The 19789-nt window shown below is 55.2% G+C and overlaps 1 protein-coding gene across 15 annotated transcripts in view; it reads left to right on the top strand.

Annotated features, from left to right (window-relative positions):
* Nucleotides 1–19789, top strand: part of ACTN4 (actinin alpha 4) — a 35821-nt gene that overhangs the window by 7486 nt on the left and 8546 nt on the right. For 7 of the 15 annotated variants that reach the window (XR_011677365.1, XR_011677369.1, XR_011677368.1 and 4 more), the window contains exons 1-8: nucleotides 10482–11309; nucleotides 11357–11494; nucleotides 13553–13645; nucleotides 15044–15274; nucleotides 16693–16840; nucleotides 17336–17486; nucleotides 18117–18225; nucleotides 18940–19080. Coding sequence is in view for 8 of the 15 variants with exons in the window: in XM_071418824.1 (XP_071274925.1) it covers nucleotides 10641–11309; nucleotides 11357–11494; nucleotides 13553–13645; nucleotides 15044–15274; nucleotides 16384–16416; nucleotides 16726–16840; nucleotides 17336–17486; nucleotides 18117–18225; nucleotides 18940–19080 (1680 nt within the window). In the remaining 7 variants the exon portion in view is untranslated. Of the gene's footprint in view, nucleotides 1–4622; nucleotides 4738–5670; nucleotides 5791–7381; nucleotides 7469–7590; nucleotides 7679–8337; nucleotides 8417–8495; nucleotides 8578–10028; nucleotides 10115–10477; nucleotides 11310–11356; nucleotides 11495–13552; nucleotides 13646–15043; nucleotides 15275–16117; nucleotides 16151–16383; nucleotides 16417–16692; nucleotides 16841–17335; nucleotides 17487–18116; nucleotides 18226–18939; nucleotides 19081–19789 lie in introns of those variants that run through there. The other 8 variants (XM_071418829.1, XM_071418826.1, XM_071418830.1 and 5 more) reach the window with 6 other exon arrangements.

Raw genomic sequence — 19789 nt, 5'->3', positions numbered from 1 at the left:
AAGGACCCAAAAAGGACCTAAAAATGACCCCAAAAGGACCCAAAAATGACCCAAAAAGGACCCAAAAATGACCTAAAAATGACCCAAAAACGACCCAAAAATGACCTGAAAATGACCCTAAAAGGACCCAAAAATGACCCAAAAAGGACCTAAAAATGACCTAAAAAGGACCCAAAAATGACCCAAAAAGGACCCAAAAATGACCTAAAAATGACCCAAAAATGACCTAAAAATGACCTAAAAATGACCCAAAAAGGACCCAAAAAGGACCTAAAAATGACCCCAAAAGGACCCAAGGAAGACCCAAAAATGACCTAAAAATGACCCAAAAATCACCCAAAAATCACCCAAAAATGACCTGAAAATGACCTGAAAATGACCCAAAAAGGACCCAAAAATGACCCAAAAATGACCCAAAAATGACCCAAAAATGACCCGAAAATGACCCAAAAATCACCCAAAAATCACCCAAAAATGACCCAAAAATGACCCAAAAACGACCCAAAAATGACCTGAAAATGACCCAAAAATGACCCAAAAATGACCCAAAAAGGACCCAAAAAGGACCCAAAAATGACCCAAAAATGAGGAATTCTGGGAGGCTCCCAAGGGAAAATCCCAATTTGGGGCTTTTTTGGGGAAAAATCCCCCAGGAAAGGACCCCAGGGCAGCACCCCCAGCCTGCCCAAAATGGGGAATTTCCCCTAAAAATTGGGAACATCCCTTGGGAATTTCCCCTAAAAATTGGGAACATCCCTTGGGAATCGTTCACAGACACATCCCAGCTTCTTCCGAGGGATTTTCCATCCCAAAGTTGGGGTTTGGGGAAAAAATGGGGGGAAAGAGGGAGGAAAGTGCATTTTCCTCCTGAAATTCCCAATTTTTAGGTAAAAATGGGGGAAAAGAGGGAGGAAAGTGCATTTTCCTCCTGAAATTCCCAATTTTTAGATTAAAATAAAGGAAAAGAGGGAGGAAAGTGCATTTTCCTCCTGAAATTCCCAATTTTTAGGGAAAAAAGGGATGAAAAGAGGAACAAAAGCCCCAAATCCCAACGCCCTTTGGGGCGAGCTCATCCTGCAGCTCGGGAATGCCAAAGTTGGGCAGGAACGAGGTGGAATTGCCCAAATCGGGGAAATTGGGGATAAATCGGGGCCGGGATGGGCTCGAGCAGCCCCGAATTCCCGGGATTTGGGCCGGGATGGGCTCGAGCAGCCCCGAATTCCCGGGATTTGGGCCGGGATGGGCTCGAGCAGCCCCGAATTCCCGGGATTTGCAGCCCCGAATTCCCGGGATTTGGGATAAAGCGGGGCCGGATGGGCTCTAGCAGCCCCGAATTCCCGGGATTTGGGCCCCGAATTCCCGGGGTTTGCAGCCCCGAATTCCCGGGATTTGGGCCCCGAATTCCCGGGATTTGGGCCCCGAATTCCCGGGGTTTGCAGCCCCGAATTCCCGGGGTTTGCAGCCCCGAATTCCCGGGATTTGCAGCCCCGAATTCCCGGGGTTTGCAGCCCCGAATTCCCGGGGTTTGGGCCCCGAATTCCCGGGATTTGGGCCCCGAATTCCCGGGGTTTGCAGCCCCGAATTCCCGGGATTTGCAGCCCCGAATTCCCGGGATTTGGGCCCCGAACTCCCGGGGTTTGCAGCCCCGAATTCCCGGGATTTGGGCCCCGAATTCCCGGGATTTGGGCCCCGAATTCCCGGGATCTGGGGCGGTTCCCGGCCGGGCTTTGGGCGCGGGGGGGTCCCGGCCCCTGACAATGCCTGGAAAGCGCCCGGGCCGCGCTTCCGGGCCAGGAAATCGCGGCGGGATCGGGAATGGCCCCACGGGCACCGCCGGGGACGGAGCGGGGCCGCACGCGATGGATCCGCCCCGACATTGATTATCACGGGTTTATCACGGGTTTGGTTTATCACGGGTCTGGTTTATCACGGGTCTGGTTTATCCCGGGTTTGGTTTATCACGGGTCTGGTTTATCACGGGTTCGATTTTATCACGGGTTTGGTTTATCACGGGTTTATCCCGGGTCTGGTTTATCACGGGTTTGGTTTATCACGGGTTTGGTTTATCACGGGTTTGGTTTGATCATGGGTTTGGTTTGATCCCAGGTTCGATTTTATCCTGGGTTTGATTTTATCACGGGTTCGATTTTATCCTGGGTTTGATTTTATCACGGGTTTTATCTCGGGTTTGGTTTTATCACGGGTTTGGTTTTATCACGGGTTTATCCCGGGTTTGATTTTATCACGGGTCTGATTTTATCATGGGTCTGATTTTATCACGGGTTTTATCCCGGATTTTATCCCGGGTTTGGTTTTATCCCGGGTTTGGTTTTATCCCGGGTTTGATTTTATCCCGGGTTTGGTTTTATCCCGGGTTTGATTTTATCCCGGGTTTTATCCCGGGTTCGATTTTATCACAGTTTTGATTTTATCCCAGATTTTATGCATGTGCCCATGAAGGAGATCCCAGAATGGATTTTTCTGGTGTTTTCTGGGATCTCTCCCCGGCCCAGGCTGACTCAGGGTCTCCATACAGGAGCTCCCAGAATGGATTTTTCTGGTGTTTCTGGGATCTCTGTGGGATCTCTCATGCCCATGTTCCTGTCCATACAGGAGATCCCAGAGTGGATTTCTGTGGGATTTTTCTGGGATTTTTGTGGGGTTTTTCCAGGATCTCTCCCTGGCCCAGGCTGACTCAGGGCCTGTGTATGTTGGTGAAGGAGATCCCAGAGTGGATTTTTCTGGTGTTTCCGGGATCTCTCCCGGCCCAGGCTGACTCAGCCCCGTGTGTGTGTCCATACAGGAGATCCCAGAGTGGATTTTTCTGGTGTTTTCAGGATCTCTCCCGGCCCAGGCTGACTCAGGGCCCATGTTCCTGTCCATACAGGAGATCCCAGAATGGGATTTTTGTGGGGTTTCTCTGGGATTTTTCTGGGGTTTTCCGGGATCTCTGTGGGATCTCTCATGCCATGTGTGTGTGCCCATGAAGGAGATCCCAGAATGGATTTTTCTGGTGTTTTCTGGGATCTCTCCCCGCCCCAGGCTGACTCAGGGTCTCCATACAGGAGATCCCAGAGTGGATTTTTCTGGTGTTTTCCAGGATCTCTGTGGGATCTCTCATGCCCATGTTCCTGTCCATAAAGGAGCTCCCAGAATGGGATTTTTCTGGGATTTTTGTGGGATTTTTCTGGGATTTTTCCGGGATCTCTCCCGGCCCAGGCTGACTCAGCCCCGTGTGTGTGTGTCCATACAGGAGATCCCAGAGTGGATTTTTCTGGGATTTTTCTGGGATTTTTCTGAGATTTTTCCGGGATCTCTCCCGGCCCAGGCTGACTCAGGGCCCATGTTCCTGTCCATAAAGGAGATCCCAGAGTGGATTTTTCTGAGATTTTTCAGGATCTCTCCCGGCCCAGGCTGACTCAGCCCTGCGTGTCCCGTGCGTGTCGGTGCCCGCGGCCGCGCCCGGCCACGCCTGGCTCAGGCATGTGCGGGCCTGGCACGGCCAAAGTCCCGGCACCGCCCGGAGCCGCCCGAGCCCAGGGCGATCCCGGAGCCGCCCCAAGCTGGGATCTCCCGGGGATCCTGCGGGGTCTGGGCCTTCCCGCAGCCGGGGGGACCGGCCCGGTTTGCCCTGGGTTTGGGGTTGATCCCGGCCTTGGAGCGGGTCCTGATCCCAAAATGCGCCCCCACAAGGAGATTTTGGGGCGGAGCCGTCGCAGCTCCGCAGGAAATGGAGCTGGGGGTTGGGGCATTGGGCGTTCCCAGGGATGAAAGGTCCAGGGTCATTCCCAGTGGGGTCAATAATGTGATGGGATCAGTGGGGTCATTCCCAGTGGGGTCATTCCCAGTGGGGTCAATAATGTGATGGGATCAATGGGGTCATTCCCAGTGGGGTCATTCCCAGTGGGGTCAATAATGTGATGGGGTCAATGGGGTCATTCCCAGTGGGATCAGTGGGATCATTCCCAATGGAGTCAATGGGATCATTCCCAATGGGGTCATTCCCAGTGGGGTCAATGGGATCATTCCCAATGGGATCAGTGGGGTCATTCCCAATGGGGTCAATGGGATCATTCCCAATGGGGTCAATCATGTGATGGGATCAGTGGGGTCATTCCCAGTGGGATCAATGGGATCATTCCCAATGGGGTCAATATCCCAATGGGATCAGTGGGGTTATTCCCAGTGGGATCAATGGGATCAATGGGGTCATTCCCAATGGGATCAGTGGGATCATTCCCAATGGGATCAATGGGATCATTCCCAGTGGGATCAATGGGATCAATGGGGTCATTCCCAGTGGGATCAATGGGATCGTTCCCAATGGGATCAATGGGATCGTTCCCAGTGGGATCAATGGGATCAATGGGGTCATTCCCAGTGGGATCAGTAGGATCATTCCCAGTGGGGTCAATGGGATCATTCCCAATGGGATCAATGGGATCATTCCCAGTGGGATCAATGGGGTCATTCCCAGTGGGATGAGGAATCCCCAGGCCCCCAGTTCCCCATTTTCTCCCCAAACCCTGGAGGTCCCCACTGACCCCAGGGGTGCCCCCCAAACCCCGGGGTTCCCCCCAAACCCGGGGGTGCCCCCGACTGACCCCAGCCCTGCCCCGCAGACGTTCACGGCCTGGTGCAACTCCCACCTGCGCAAGGCGGGCACGCAGATCGAGAACATCGATGAGGATTTCCGGGACGGGCTCAAGCTGATGCTGCTGCTCGAGGTCATCTCAGGTCAGGCCTCAGCACAGAACCCCCAAACTCAGCCCAAAATCCTCAAACTGGGACCAAAAACCCCCAAACTCAGCCCAAAATCCTCAAACTGGGACCAAAATCCTCCAAACTCAGCCCAAAATCCTCAAACTGCGACCAAAATCCTCCAAACTCAGCCCAAAAACAGCCTAGGTAGGCCCAGAATCCTCAAACTGGGCCAAAAGCCCCCAAACTGAGCTCAAAATAATCAAACTGGGCCCAAAATCCTCAAACTGGGCCCAAACCCCTCCCAGCTTGGCCCAAAGTACTGAAACCTCCCCAAACACTTTTAGACTTGACCCAAACCCTTCAATCCTCACCCAAACCCCTCAACCCTGACCCAAACCCCTCAATCCTGACCCAAACCCTTTAACCCTGACCCAAACCCTTTAACCCTGACCCAAACCCTTCAGTCCTGACCCAAACCCTTCAGTCCTGACCCAAACCCTTTAACCCTGACCCAAACCCCTCAGTCCTGACCCAAACCCCTCAATCCTGACCCAAACCCTTTAACCCTGACCCAAACCCTTCAATCCTGACCCAAACCCTTCAGTCCTGACCCAAACCCTTTAACCCTGACCCAAACCCCTCAGTCCTGACCCAAACCCTTCAATCCTGACCCAAACCCTTTAACCCTGACCCACACCCCTCAGTCCTGACCCAAACCCCTCAGTCCTGACCCAAACCCCTCAATGCTGACCCAAACCCTTTAACCCTGACCCAAACCCTTCAATCCTGACCCAAACCCTTCAGTGCTGACCCAAACCCTTCAGTGCTGACCCAAACCCTTTAACCCTGACCCAAACCCTTTAACCCTGACCCAAACCCTTCAATCCTGACCCAAACCCTTCAATCCTCACCCAAACCCTTCAATCCTGACCCAAACCCCTCAGTGCTGCCCCGTTCCCGTTTCAGGGGAGCGGCTCCCGAAGCCCGAGCGGGGCAAGATGAGGGTGCACAAGATCAACAACGTCAACAAGGCCCTGGACTTCATCGCCAGCAAAGGCGTCAAGCTCGTCTCCATCGGCGCCGAGGGTGAGGCCCCGCCCCGGGGATCCACTGGGATCCGCTGGGATCCACTGGGATCCAGCACCCCAGGGCCCCTTTTGGGCCAAAATCGGGGTTTTGAGGGGTTTTAATCTTTACCGAAAGCCTTGAACACTGATTTAAACCCCGCGGGGTTGGGATCGTTCCCTGCTGGATTGGGACCATTCCTGTGGCATCTCCAGGGTCATTTCCTGTGGGATCAGGGTCATTCCCTGTGGGATTGGGACCGTTCCCTATGGGATTGGGATCATCCCCTGTGGGATCTCCAGGACCATTCCCTGTGGGATCAGGATCATTCCCTGTGGGATCAGGACCATTCCCTGTGGGATTGGGACCATTCCCTGTGGGATCTCCAGGGTCATTCCCTGTGGGATCTCCAGGACCATTCCCTGTGGGATCTCCAGGGTCATTCCCCATGGGATCTCCAGGACCATTCCCTGTGGGATCAGGACCATTCCCTGTGGGATCAGGATCATTCTCTGTGGGACCATTCCCTGCAGGATCCGGGATCATTCCTTGTGGGATCTGGGGTCATTCCCTGTGGGATCTCCAGGGTCATTCCCTGTGGGATCAGGACCATTCCCTGTGGGATCGGGATCATTCCCTGTGGGATTGGGATCATTCCCTGTGGGATCTCCAGAACTGTTCCCTGTGTGATTGGGATCATTCCCTGTGGGATTGGGATCCTTCCCCGTGGGATCTCCAGGACCGTTCCCTGTGGGTTTGGGATCATTCCCCATGGGATCTCCAGGACCGTTCCCCAGGATCCCTCCGGGGCCGGGCGGGCCGTGCTGGCAGCGGCTCCGGCCGGGCCGGTTTGTTGGGATTGAGCCGGGGAAGCTCCGCGTGCCCGGAGCCAAGCGAGTCCCGACCGGCCCCGAGCCCGGAGACGCCCGGCGCCCGCCCCCGGCCCAGGAATTCCCAAAAAACAACGGCTGGGGGCAGCCCTGGGAATGCGGGGCCGGGATGAGGAGCCCGGAATCCCCGCCCTGCCCTGCCCTGTGGGATTCCTTTCCCCCTCTGTGGTTTCCGAGGTCTTTCCCGACCCAAACAATTCCATAATCCCAGGATTCCGTGGTTCTGTAACGAATTCCGGTCCTGCAATCCCACGAATCCTGCATCCCCTAATCCTGGCGTTCCACGATTTTTGGGTCCCGTAATTCCAGAGTTCCGTGTCCTGAGACTCCACAAATCCGGGATCCCACCATTCCCAGATCCCAGGATCCCATTACTGCAGGACTCCCTGGTGTGGGATCTGTTCATTTGGGGAACCCACGAGGTTGTGACTCCTCCATTGTGGAGCCCCCCCCAATTCCAGGGTCCCACAACCCCATAATTCCCTCTGGGAATTCCCACCTGGAATCCATTCCCTGGGAATTCCCACCTGGAGTCCATTCCCGGTGTTTTCCCTCTGGGAATTCCCACCTGGAATCCATTCCCTGGGAATTCCCACCTGGGAATTCCCACCTGGAGTCCATTCCCGGTGTTTTCCCCCTGGGAATTCCCACCTGGAGTCCATTCCCGGTGTTTTCCCTCTGGAATTCCCACCTGGAGTCCATTCCCGGTGTTTTCCCCGCAGAGATCGTGGACGGGAACGCCAAGATGACGCTGGGCATGATCTGGACGATCATCCTGCGCTTCGCCATCCAGGACATCTCTGTGGAAGGTAACGGGACACGGGATCTGCCCCTGGGATCGGGGGATCTGCCCCTGGGACTGGGGGATCCACCCTGGGATCCACCCCTGGGATCATGGGATCCACCCCAATCTCTGCTCCTGCTCCCGCAGAGACCTCGGCCAAGGAGGGGCTCCTGCTCTGGTGCCAGCGGAAAACGGCGCCGTACAAGAACGTCAACGTCCAGAACTTCCACATCAGGTCCTTCCTCCTCCTCCTCCTCCTCTTTCCTTTCCTCTTCCCCTTCCTCTTCCCCTTCCTCTTCCTCATTCCCCAGGGCGGGCTGGGCTCAGGCAGGGTCAGAATTCCTGAATTCCCCAAAGGTTCCTGGGATCTGATCCCCATTTCCCCTGCACATTCCCATGACCTGATCCCCATTTCCCCCATGACCTGATCCCCATTCCCCCAAACATTCCCATGACCTGATCCCCGTTTTCCCTGCACATTCCCATGACCTGATCCCTGCACATTCCCATGACCTGATCCCCATTTTCCCCGCACATTCCCATGACCCGATCCCCATTTTCCCTGCACATTCCCATGATCTGATCCCTGCACATTCCCATGACCTGATCCCGTTTTCCCCACACATTCCCATGACCTGATCCCAGTTTTCCCCACACATTCCCATGACCTGATCCCCATTTTCCCCATGACCCGATCCCCATTTCCCCACACATTCCCATGACCTGATCCCCATTTCCCCCATGACCCGATCCCCATTTCCCCACACATTCCCATGACCCGATCCCCATTTCCCCGCACATTCCCATGATCTGATCCCTGCACATTCCCATGACCCGATCCCCATTTCCCCCACACATTCCCATGACCTGATCCCAGTTTGTTTTTCCCCCCAGCTGGAAGGACGGGCTGGCCTTCAACGCCCTCATCCACCGGCACCGCCCGGAGCTGATCGAGTACGACAAACTGCGCAAGGTACGGCCTGGGCCCGGGCCCTGCCCTGGCGCACGCGGGCGCTTGGGGACCCCCACCCACAGAGCCCCTCCTCCCCCAGGATGACCCCGTCACCAACCTCAACAACGCCTTCGAGGTGGCTGAGAAGTACCTGGACATTCCCAAGATGCTGGATGCCGAGGGTGAGTGGGGGATCCCGGGATCTCCTCCAGCCCTGGGGGGGATTTCCTCACAGGATCCCTGGTTTAACCTGGGTTTCTCCTGTTTCACACCAATTCCCAGCTGTGCAGGTGGATTCATGCAGGATTTGGGGTGCTCAGGGTTCTGTGGTTCTTTGATTTTATCGTCCTGCACTGCCAGGGGTGCGGAACTCTCAGGTCTCCAAAGCTGCACGATCCCACAATTCCAGGATCCCAAAAACCTGGCATTCCCTTCTTCTAGGATCCCATCATTTTCAGGTTTCGTTATTCCAGGACCCCACAATTCCAGGATCCCCAAAATCTGGCATTCCCTTCTTCTAGGATCCCATCATTTTCAGGTTTCGTTATTCCAGGACCCCACAATTCCAGGATCCCCAAAATCTGGCATTCCCTTCTTCTAGGATCCCATCATTTTCAGGTTTCATTACTCCAGGTCTCCAAAATTCCAGCATCCCCAAAATCTGGCGTTCCCTTCTTCAAGGATCCCATCATTTTCAGGTTTCATTATTCCAAGACCCCACAATTCCAGGATCCCAAAAATCTGGCATTCCTTTCTTCTAGGATCCCATAACTCTCGGATTTTGTTATTCCAGTATCCCACAACTCTTGGATCCCACAATTCCAGCATCCCATAAATCTGACATTCTCTTATTCCAGGATCTCACCATTCTCTGATTTCCTTATTCCAGGATCCCACAACTCTTGGGCCCCTCAGTTCCAGGATCCCACAATTCCTTGATCCCACAATTCCAGCATCCCACAACTCTTTGATCCTTCAATTCCAGGACCCCACAACTCTTTGATCCCACAATTCCAGGACCCCACAATTCCAGGACCCCACAACTCCTTGATCCCTCAATTCCTGGACCCCACAATTCCAGGACCCCCCACCCAACCCAACCCCAAATTTCCCCCATCCAGCCCCAATCCCATCCAGGTGGATCCCCCAGGATCTGGGGCCCTTGGAGCAGAATTCCGACCGGGAAAGGCTCCCAGTTCACTCCCAGTTTGCTCCCAGTTTGCTCCGGGTTTGCTCCGGGTTTGCTCCCGTTTGCTCCCGGTTTGCTCCGGGTTTGCTCCCGGTTTGCTCCCAGTTTGCTCCAGGTTTGCTCCCGGTTTGCTCCGGGTTTGCTCCCGTTTGCTCCCAGTTTGCTCCGGGTTTGCTCCCGGTTTGCTCCCGTTTGCTCCCAGTTTGCTCCCAGTTCACTCCCAGTTTGCTCCCGGTTTGCTCCGGGTTTGCTCCCAGTTTGCTCTGGGTTCACTCCCAGTTTGCTCCGGGTTTGCTCCCGGTTTGCTCCCGGTTTGCTCTGGGTTCACTCCCAGTTTGCTCTGGGTTCACTCCCAGTTTGCTCCCGGTTTGCTCCCGGTTTGCTCTGGGTTCACTCCCGGTTTGCTCCGGGTTTGCTCCGGGTTTAACCCCGCGGTTCCCGCAGACATCGTGAACACGGCGCGGCCGGACGAGAAGGCCATCATGACCTACGTGTCCAGCTTCTACCACGCCTTCTCCGGGGCCCAGAAGGTACCGGGAGCTTCCGGAACCTTCCTCCCGGGCCCGCCCCTTCCGGAACCTTCCTCCCGGGCCCGCCCCTTCCGGAACCTTCCCCTGGAATTCTCTCTCTCTCTCTGTCTCTCTCTGCTCTCTCACGCTCGCTTCCCTTGCAGCCGCGGCCGCTGTCGCTCTCGGGGGCTCCGGGACCGCCCCCAGCCGGCTCATGAGGGGTTAAACCTGCCTGGGGGTCCTGAGGGTGCGGGAATTCCACGGGGAATCCACGGAAAATCCGTGGGAATGTATGGGGAAATCCATGGGAAATCCATGGGAAATCCATGGAAGTCCGTTTGCATCCGTGGGAATGTATGGGGAAATCCATGGGGAATCCACGGGGAATCCATGGGAATGTATGGGAAATCCATGGGGAATCCATGGGAAATCCATGGAAATCCATGGGAAATGAATAGAGATCCAGGGGACTCCATGGAAATCCATGGGAATTAATGGAAATCCATGGGAAATGAATGGAAATCCATGGGAAATCCATGGGAAATGAATGGAAATCCATGAGATTCCATGGGAAATGAATGGAGATCCAGGGGATTCCATGGCAATGCAGGGAGGGGTTGAGGAGGGGCCCAGGTTGGCAGCAGTTCCAGCCCCCATGAGCCGGGCAGGGCGGGCACCCCGGGCCGGGCGGTGCCTCCCACCCGCGCTGGGAACGTTCCAGAAGGCGGGAATGGGAACGTTCTGGAAGGCGGGAATGGGAACGTTCCAGAAGGCGGGAATGGGAAGGTTCTGGAAGGCGGGAATGGGAACGTTCCGGAAGGCGGGAACGGGAACGTTCTGGAAGGCGGGAATGGGAACGTTCCGGAAGGCGGGAACGGGAACGTTCTGGAAGGCGGGAATGGGAACGTTCCGGAAGGCAGGAATGGGAACGTTCTGGAAGGCGGGAATGGGAACGTTCCGGAAGGCGGGAACGGGAACGTTCTGGAAGGTGGGAACGGGAAGGTTCCGGAAGGCGGGAATGGGAAGGTTCCGGAAGGCGGGAATGGGAAGGTTCCAGAAGGCAGGAACGGGAAGGTTCCGAAGGCAGGAACGGGAAGGTTCCGGAAGGCGGGAATGGGAAGGTTCCAGAAGGCAGGAACGGGAAGGTTCCGGAAGGCGGGAATGGGAAGGTTCCGAAGGCAGGAACGGGAAGGTTCTGGAAGGCGGGAATGGGAAGGTTCAGAAGGCAGGAGTGGGAAGGTTCCGGAAGGCGGGAACGGGAAGGTTCCGGAAGCGGGGGCGCTGCTGCAGCCGGGGCTGTCGTGCTCTCGGGCAGATATCGTGGGCACGCTGCGGCCCGACGAGAAGGCCATCATGACCTACGTGTCCTGCTTCTACCACGCCTTCTCCGGGGCCCAGAAGGTGAGCGCGGCCCCGCGCCTGCTGCCCTGGGAGCTGGGATCTGATCTGGGACCCACTGGGACCCTCTGGGACCATCTGGGACCCTCTGGGACCCGCTGGGACCCGCTGGGACCCGCTGGGACCTGGGACCTGGGATCTGGGACCCTCTGGGACCCTCTGGGACCCTCTGGGACCCTCTGGGACCTGGGACCCTCTGGGACCCTCTGGGAGCTGGGGTCTGGGGTCTGGGACCCTCTGGGACCTGCCCTGGGATCTGGGAACCTCTGGGACCCTCTGGGGTCTGGGACCCTCTGGGAGCTGGGATCTGGGACCTGGGACCTGCCCTGGGATCTGGGACCCTCTGGGATCTGGGATCTGGGACCCGCCCTGGGATCTGGGATCTGGGGCCTGGGGCCTGCCTGGCTGCTGCTCTGCTTGGCCTGGGCACAGGGGAGCGGGGCCGGGCTCTGCTGAGCTCACGCTGCCTTTTCCTCGGGGTCTGCATGGCTTCCCCTCCTCATCCCCTGCCTTCATTCCCTTGGGTTTCCCCTTCATTCCCTTGGGTTTCCCCTTTATCCCCTTCTTTTTCCCCTTTATCCCCTTGCTTTTCCCTTTATTCCTTTCCTTTTTCCTTTTACTTTATCCCTTTCCTTTTCCCCTTTATCCCCTTCTTTTTCCCCTTTATTCCCTTTTTTTGCCCTTTATTCCCTTCCTTTTTTCCTTTATTCCTTTCCTTTTTTTCCTTTACTTTATCCCTTTCCTTTTCCCCCTTCCTTTATTCCCTTTCTCATTCCCTTCCTTTATCCCCTTCCTTTTTTCCTTCCTTTATCCCCTTCCTTTTTTCCTTTCTTTATCCCCTTCCTTTTCCCTTTTATCCCCTTCCTTTTCCCTTTTATCCCTTCCTTTTCCCTTTTATCCCTTCCTTTCCCTTTTCCTTTGTTCCCTTCCTTTTCCCCTTCTTCCATTCCCTTCCTCCATTCCTTTCCTTTCCCCCCTTTTCCTTTATTTGATTTATGAATTTCCTTCATTTATTTCCCTCATTTATTTCCTTCATTTATTTCCCTCATTTATTTCCCTCATTTATTTCCTTTATTTATTTCCTTCATTTATTTCCCTCATTTATTTCCCTCATTTATTTCCTTTATTTGTTTCCTTCATTAATTTCCTTCATTAATTTCCTTTATTAATTTCCTTCATTTATTTCCTTTATTTATTTCCTTTATTTATTTCCTTTCTTTCCTTCCTCCCCGGCCGTTGGATTTTCCTCCTCCTGGCCCTTCCCAGCTCCTCTTCGTCCTCCTCCTCCTCCTCCTCCTGGATTCCTCCTCTGCCTCCCACCCAGGTACCTCCAGCCCAGCCTCTTCCTCCTCCTCCTCCTCCTCCTCCTCCTGGGGTGGGTTGGGATTGGGATTGGGATTGGGATTGGGATTGGGATTGGGATTGGGATTAGGCCCACCGAGGGCTGGGGTTCCCTTTTTCTTCCCCCTTTCTTTTATTTTCTTTTTCCTTCCCCTTTTTCCCCATTTTCACCCCTTTTTTCTCCCAATTTTTCCCCTTTTTTTCCCTCCTCCCTCCTTTTCCCTCTTTTTTCCCAATTTTTCCCTATTTTTCTTATTTTTCCCCTTTTTCCCTATTTTTCCCTATTTTCCCCCTTTTTTTCCTCTCCTTTCTTTCCCCTTCCTTTCCTTCAAACTTTTTTTGAAGTTCCCATTCCCATGTTCCCAATCCCAAATTCCCAATCCCATATCCCCATATTCCCAATCCCATATTCCCATGTTCTCATTCCCAATCTGACATTCCCATATCCCCATATTCCCATATTCCAAATCCCATATTCCCAATCCGATATTCCCGTATTCCCAAATTTCCATATTCCCATATTCTCATATTCCCATTCCCATATTCCTATATTCCCATTTTCCCATATTCCCAATCCCGTATTCCCATATTCCAAATCCCATATTTCCAATCCCATATTCCCATTTCCCCATATTCCCACATTCCCACATTCCCACATTCCCATTCCCACATTCCCCCTCCCGCATTCCCGAAATTCCCGGAATTCCGGAATTCCCGCAGGCGGAGACGGCGGCCAACCGGATCTGCAAAGTTCTGGCCGTGAACCAGGAGAACGAGCAGCTCATGGAGGACTACGAGCGCCTGGCCTCGGATGTAAGGGGGGAAAAAACCCCAAAAACACCCCAAAATCACCCCAAAAACACCCCAAAAACACCCCAAAAACACCCCAAAACCACCCCAAAAACACCCCCAAAAACACCCCCAAAAACACCCCAAAAACACCCCAAAAACACCCCCAAAATCACCCCAAAAACACCCCAAAATCACCCCAAAAACACCCCAAAAATACCCCCAAAAACACCTCAAAACCACCCCAAAAACATCCCCAAAAACACCCCAAAAACACCCCCAAAACACCCCCAAAATCACCCCCCAAAAACACCCCCAAAACACCCCCAAAAACACCCCAAAAACACCCCCAAAATCACCCCAAAAACATCCCAAAAATACCTCCAAAATCACCCCAAAAACACCAAAAAACCACCCCAAATCCCACCCCAAAAACACCCCCAAAAACACCCCAAAAACACCAAAAAACACCCCAAATCCCACCCCAAAAGCACCCCCAAAAACACCCCAAAAATACCCCCAAAACACCCCAAAAACACCCCCAGACCCCCTCCCACATTCCCAATCCCTTCTCCCCCAGCTGCTGGCCTGGATCCAGCCCCATCCCATACCCCAAACCCCAAACCCCATCCCAAACCCCATCCCACACCCCAAACCCCATCCCAAACCCCAAACCCCATCCCAAACCCCATCCCACACCCCAAATCCCTTCTCCCCCAGCTCCTGGTGTGGATCCAGCCCCATCCCAAACCCCAAATCCCTTCTCCCCCAGCTCCTGGCGTGGATCCAGCGCACCATCCCCTGGCTGGAGGCCCGGGATCCCCAGAAGACCATCCCAGACCCCAAATCCCATCCCAAACTCCATCCCACACCCCATCCCAGACCCCAAACCCATCCCAAACCCCATCCCACACCCCAAACTCCATCCCAAACTCCATCCCAAACCCCAAATCCCCTTTTCCCCAGCTCCTGGCGTGGATCCAGCGCACCATCCCGTGGCTGGAGGCCCGGGACCCCCAGAAGACCATCCCAAACCCCAAACCCCATCCCAGACCCCATCCCACACCCCAAATCTGTGTGCCCCCAGCTCCTGGTGTGGATCCAGCCCCATCCCAAACCCCAAATCCCCTTTTCCCCAGCTTTTGGTGTGGATCCAGCGCACCATCCCCTGGCTGGAGGCCCGGGACCCCCAGAAGACCATCCCAGACCCCATCCCACACCCCAAACCCCATCCCAAACCCCAAATCCCCTTTTCCCCAGCTCCTGGCCTGGATCCAGCGCACCATCCCCTGGCTGGAGGCCCGGGACCCCCAGAAGACCATCCCAAACCCCAAACCCATCCCAAACCCCATCCCAAACGCCATCCCAAACCCCATCCCACACCCCAAACCCATCCCAAACCCCAAATCTGTGTCCCCCCAGCTCCTGGCGTGGATCCAGCGCACCATCCCCTGGCTGGAGGCCCGGGACCCCCAGAAGACCATCCCGGCCATGCAGCAGAAGCTGGAGGATTTCCGCGAGTACCGGCGGGTGCACAAACCCCCCAAGGTGCAGGAGAAATGTCAGCTGGAGATCAACTTCAACACCCTGCAGACCAAACTGCGCCTCAGCGGCCGGCCCGCCTTCATGCCCTCCGAGGGCAGGATGGTCTCGGTGAGTCTGGGGCATTTAGGGTCCTAAATCCACCCTAAACTGCCCCAAATCTGCCTTGGCCTTCATGCCCTCCGAGGGCAGGATGGTCTCGGTGAGTCTGGGGGATTTAGGGTCCTAAATCCACTCTGAACGGCCCCAAATCCACCCTGAACTGCCCCAAATCTGCCTTGGCCTTCATGCCCTCCGAGGGCAGGATGGTCTCGGTGAGTCTGGGGGATTTAGGGTCCTAAATCCACCCTGAACTGCCCCAAATCCACCCTGAACGGCCCCAAATCTGCCTTGGCCTTCATGCCCTCCGAGGGCAGGATGGTCTTGGTGAGTCTGGGCCTTCAGGGTCCTAAATCCACCCTGAGCTGCCCCAAATCCACCCTAAACTGCCCCAAATCCACCCTAAACGGCCCCAAATCCACCCTGAACTGCCCCAAATCCACCCTGAGCTGCCCCAAATCCACCCTGAACGGCCCCAAATCTGCCCTGGTTTTCTGAGAGCAGAATGGTCTGGGGGCTTCAGGCCCCAAATCCACCCTAAACTGCCCCAAATCCACCCTGAACTGCCCCAAATCCACCCTGAACTGCCCCAAATCTGCCCCAGCTCTCTGAGGGGAGGATGGTCTCAGTGGGTCTGGGGGTTTTGGGGTGACCCTGAGGGGTTTTTGGGGTGACCCTGAGGGGTTTTTGTGGTGACCCTGAGCATTTTTGGGTCCCCAGGACATCGGGACAGGCTGAGAAGGGACACGAGGAGTGGGGTCACCTGTGCCTGGGGGTTTTGGGGTGACTCTGATGGGTTTTGGGGTGACTCTGAGGGATTTTTGGGGTGAACCTGGACGTTTTTGGGGTCCCCAGGACATCGGGGCGGGCTGGCAGCGCCTGGAGCAGGCCGAGAAGGGACACAAGGAGTGGGGTCACCTGTGCCTGGGGGTTTTGGGGTAACTCTGGGGGGTTTTGGGGTCCCCAGGACATCGGGGCGGGCTGGCAGCGCCTGGAGCAGGCTGAGGAGGGACACGAGGAGTGGGGTCACCTGTGCCAGGGGGTTTTGGGGTAACTCTGGGGGGTTTTGGGGTAACTCTGGGGGGTTTTGGGGTAACTCTGGGGGGTTTTGGGGTCCCCAGGACATCGGGGCGGGCTGGCAGCGCCTGGAGCAGGCCGAGAAGGGACACGAGGAGTGGGGTCACCTGTGCCTGGGGGTTTTGGGGTGATTCTGATGGGGTTTGGGGTGACTCTGAGGGATTTTTGGGGTGAACCTGAACGTTTTTGGGGTCCCCAGGACATCGGGGCAGGGTGGCAGCGCCTGGAGCAGGCCGAGAAGGGACACAAGGAGTGGGGTCACCTGTGCCTGGGGGTTTTGGGGTAACTCTGGGGGGTTTTGGGGTAACTCTGGGGGGTTTTGGGGTAACTCTGGGGGGTTTTGGGGTCCCCAGGACATCGGGGCAGGGTGGCAGCGCCTGGAGCAGGCCGAGAAGGGACACGAGGAGTGGCTGCTGACGGAGCTGCGGCGCCTGGAGCGCCTCGATCACCTGGCCGAGAAATTCCGGCAGAAAGCCTCGATCCACGAGGGCTGGACGGAAGGTAAAGGGTGGGGAGGGACCGGGGGGCGCTGGGGAGGGATTTGGGGGTTCAAGGGAGGGATTTGGGGGTTCAGACACCAGGATGTGGGGGTTCAGACACCAGAATTTGGGGGTTCAGACACCAGGATTTGGGAGTTCAGACACCAGGATTTGAGTATTCAGGGGATGGATTTGGGGGTTCAGACACCAGAATCTGGGGGTTCTGGGGATGGATTTGGGGAGCAGGGAATGGAATTGGGGGTAACGGGGTCCCAGAGCTGTCCCCACACCTGTGCCCAGGTAAGGAGGTGGCACAGGGGTGACACAGGGGATGGCACAAGGGTGACACAGGGAGGGATTTGGGGTCCCAGGGGTGACACAGGGAGGGATCTGGGGTCTCAGGGCTGTCCCCACACCCAGGTAAGGAGGTGGCACAGGGGTGACACAGGGAGGGATTTGGGGTCCCAGGGCTGGCACAGGGAGGGGTTTGGGGTCTCAGGGCTGTCCCCACACCCAGGTAAGGAGGTGGCCCTGCGGGACCGGGACTCGGGCACGGCCTCCCTGGCCCAGGTGCGGGCGCTGCTCCGCAAGCACGAGGCCTTCGAGTCGGACCTGGCGGCGCACCAGGACCGCGTGGAGCAGATCGCAGCCATCGCCCAGGAGCTCAAGTATGGGACCCCAAAACACCTGAAACTGGACCCCAAAACACCCCCAAAGTGTCCCCAAAATCACCCCCAAAGTGTCCCCAAAAACAAAGCCCAGCCATCGCCCAGGAGCTCAAGGATGGGAACCCAAAACATCCCAGACTGGACCCCAAAACACCCCAGATTGGACCCCAAAACACCCCAAAGTGTCCCCAAAAACAAAGCCCAGTCATAGCCCAGGACCTCAAGTATGGGAGCCAAAACACCCCCAAAATACCCCAAATTTGATCCCAAAATCACCCCCAAATTGGATCCCAAAGTAACCCCCAGGAGCTCAAGTAGGGGAACCCAAAACACCCCAGATTGGACCCCAAAACACCCCCAAGCGACCCCAAAAGCAAAACCTGGCAGCTCAAGTATAGGAACCCAAAATACCCCAAATTGGACCCCAAAACACCCCAAAGTGACCCCAAAGCAAACCCCAGTCATTGCCAACGAGCTCAAGTACAGGAACCCAAAACCACCCCCTATTGTTCCCCATTTCTCCCCATTTCCCTTGGTTTTTCCCCATTTCCTCTCCATTTTTTCCCCATTTACCCCCTATTTTTCCCCCATTTTTCCCCCATTTTCCCCCATTTTCCCCATTTTCCCCAGTGAGCTGGATTACTACGACTCTCCGAGCGTCAACGCGCGGTGCCAGAAGATCTGTGACCAATGGGACCTGCTGGGCTCGCTGACCCACAGCCGCCGCGAGGCCCTCGAGGTTGGTCCAGGGATCCCGTGGGGAGGGATGGGATCCCAAACAGCCCCAGATCCCAGTGAACCCCAGGATCCCAACCCTGGATCCCAAACACCCCTGGATCCCAAACACCCCTGGATCCCAACCCTGGGATCTGTGACCAGTGGGACCTGCTGGGCTCCCTGACCCACAGCCGCCGCGAGGCCCTCGAGGTTGGTCCAGGGATCCCAAACGGCCCCAGATCCCACCCCAGATCCCATCCCGACCAACCCTGGGATCCCAAACACCCCTGGATCCCATCCTTGGATCCCAACCCTGGATCCCAACCCCTGGATCCCAATGAATCCCTGTATCCCAACCCTGGATCCCATCCCTGGATCTCAGCCTCTGGATCTCAACCCTGGATTCCACCCCTGCATCCCCTCCCTGGATCCCAACCCCTGATCCCAACCCATCCCCGGATCCCCCTGGATCCCAGCCCCGGATCCCAACCCCAGATCCCAATTTTGGTGTTTCTGTCCCCAGAAAATGGAGAAGCAGCTGGAGACCATGGACGAGCTGCACCCCTGGATCCCAACCCCTGATCCCATCCCCTGTGATCCCAATTTTGTCGTTTCTGTCCCCAGAAAATGGAGAAGCAGCTGGAGACCATCGACGAGCTGCACCCCTGATCCCAACCCCTGATCCCAACCCCTGGATCCCAACCCCTGATCCCAATTTTGTCGTTTCTGTCCCCAGAAAATGGAGAAGCAGCTGGAGACCATCGACGAGCTGCACCTGGAGTACGCCAAGCGCGCGGCGCCCTTCAACAACTGGATGGAGAGCGCCATGGAGGACCTGCAGGACATGTTCATCGTGCACACCATCGAGGAGATCCAGGTGGGAAGGCCCAGACCCCAGCTCCTCTCCCAAAAATCATTTAAAATTATATATATTTATATATTTATAATTTTCAGGGTGTTCTCTGGTGGCGTTGGGGTGTTTTCTTGCTGAGCTTGTGGTGGAGGATGGAGCTTTGGGGATGGAGCAGTTCCCGGGAATTCTGAGGAATTATGTGGAATTATTCTGAGAAAGAATTCTGAGGAATTCTGTGGAATTATTTTGTGGAATTCTGAGGAATCTTGTGGAACAATTCTATGGAATAATTCTGTGGAATAATTCTGAGAAATAATTCCGTGGGATAATTCCGTGGTATAATGCTGTGGGATTATTCTGTGGAATTAATTCTGTGGAACAATTCCGTGCAGTTATTCTGTGGAATTATTCTGAGGAATAATTCCGTGAAATTATTCTATGGAATTATTCTGTGGATGATTCTGTGGAATTATTCTGTGAAATAAATTCTGTGGAACGATTCTGTGGAATTAATTCTGTGGAATAATTCTGAGGAATAACTCTGTGAATTAAATCTGTGGAATAATTCAATGGAATAAATCTGTGGGATAATTCTGAGGAATAAATCTGAGGAATAAATCTGTAGAACAATTCTGTGGAATAATTCTGTGGAATTAATTCTGTGCAATTATTCTGTGGAATTAATTCTGTGGAATAATTCTGAGGAATGATTCTGTGGAATAAATCTGTGGAA

The sequence above is a fragment of the Agelaius tricolor genome, unplaced genomic scaffold (genome assembly GCF_023055355.1).
Source record: "Agelaius tricolor isolate 1412-34295 unplaced genomic scaffold, bAgeTri1.0.p SCAF_90, whole genome shotgun sequence".
Classification (NCBI taxonomy): Eukaryota; Metazoa; Chordata; class Aves; order Passeriformes; family Icteridae; genus Agelaius; species Agelaius tricolor.
Note: the sequence above shows the minus strand (reverse complement) of the source record. Positions and strands in the feature narration are given on the sequence as shown.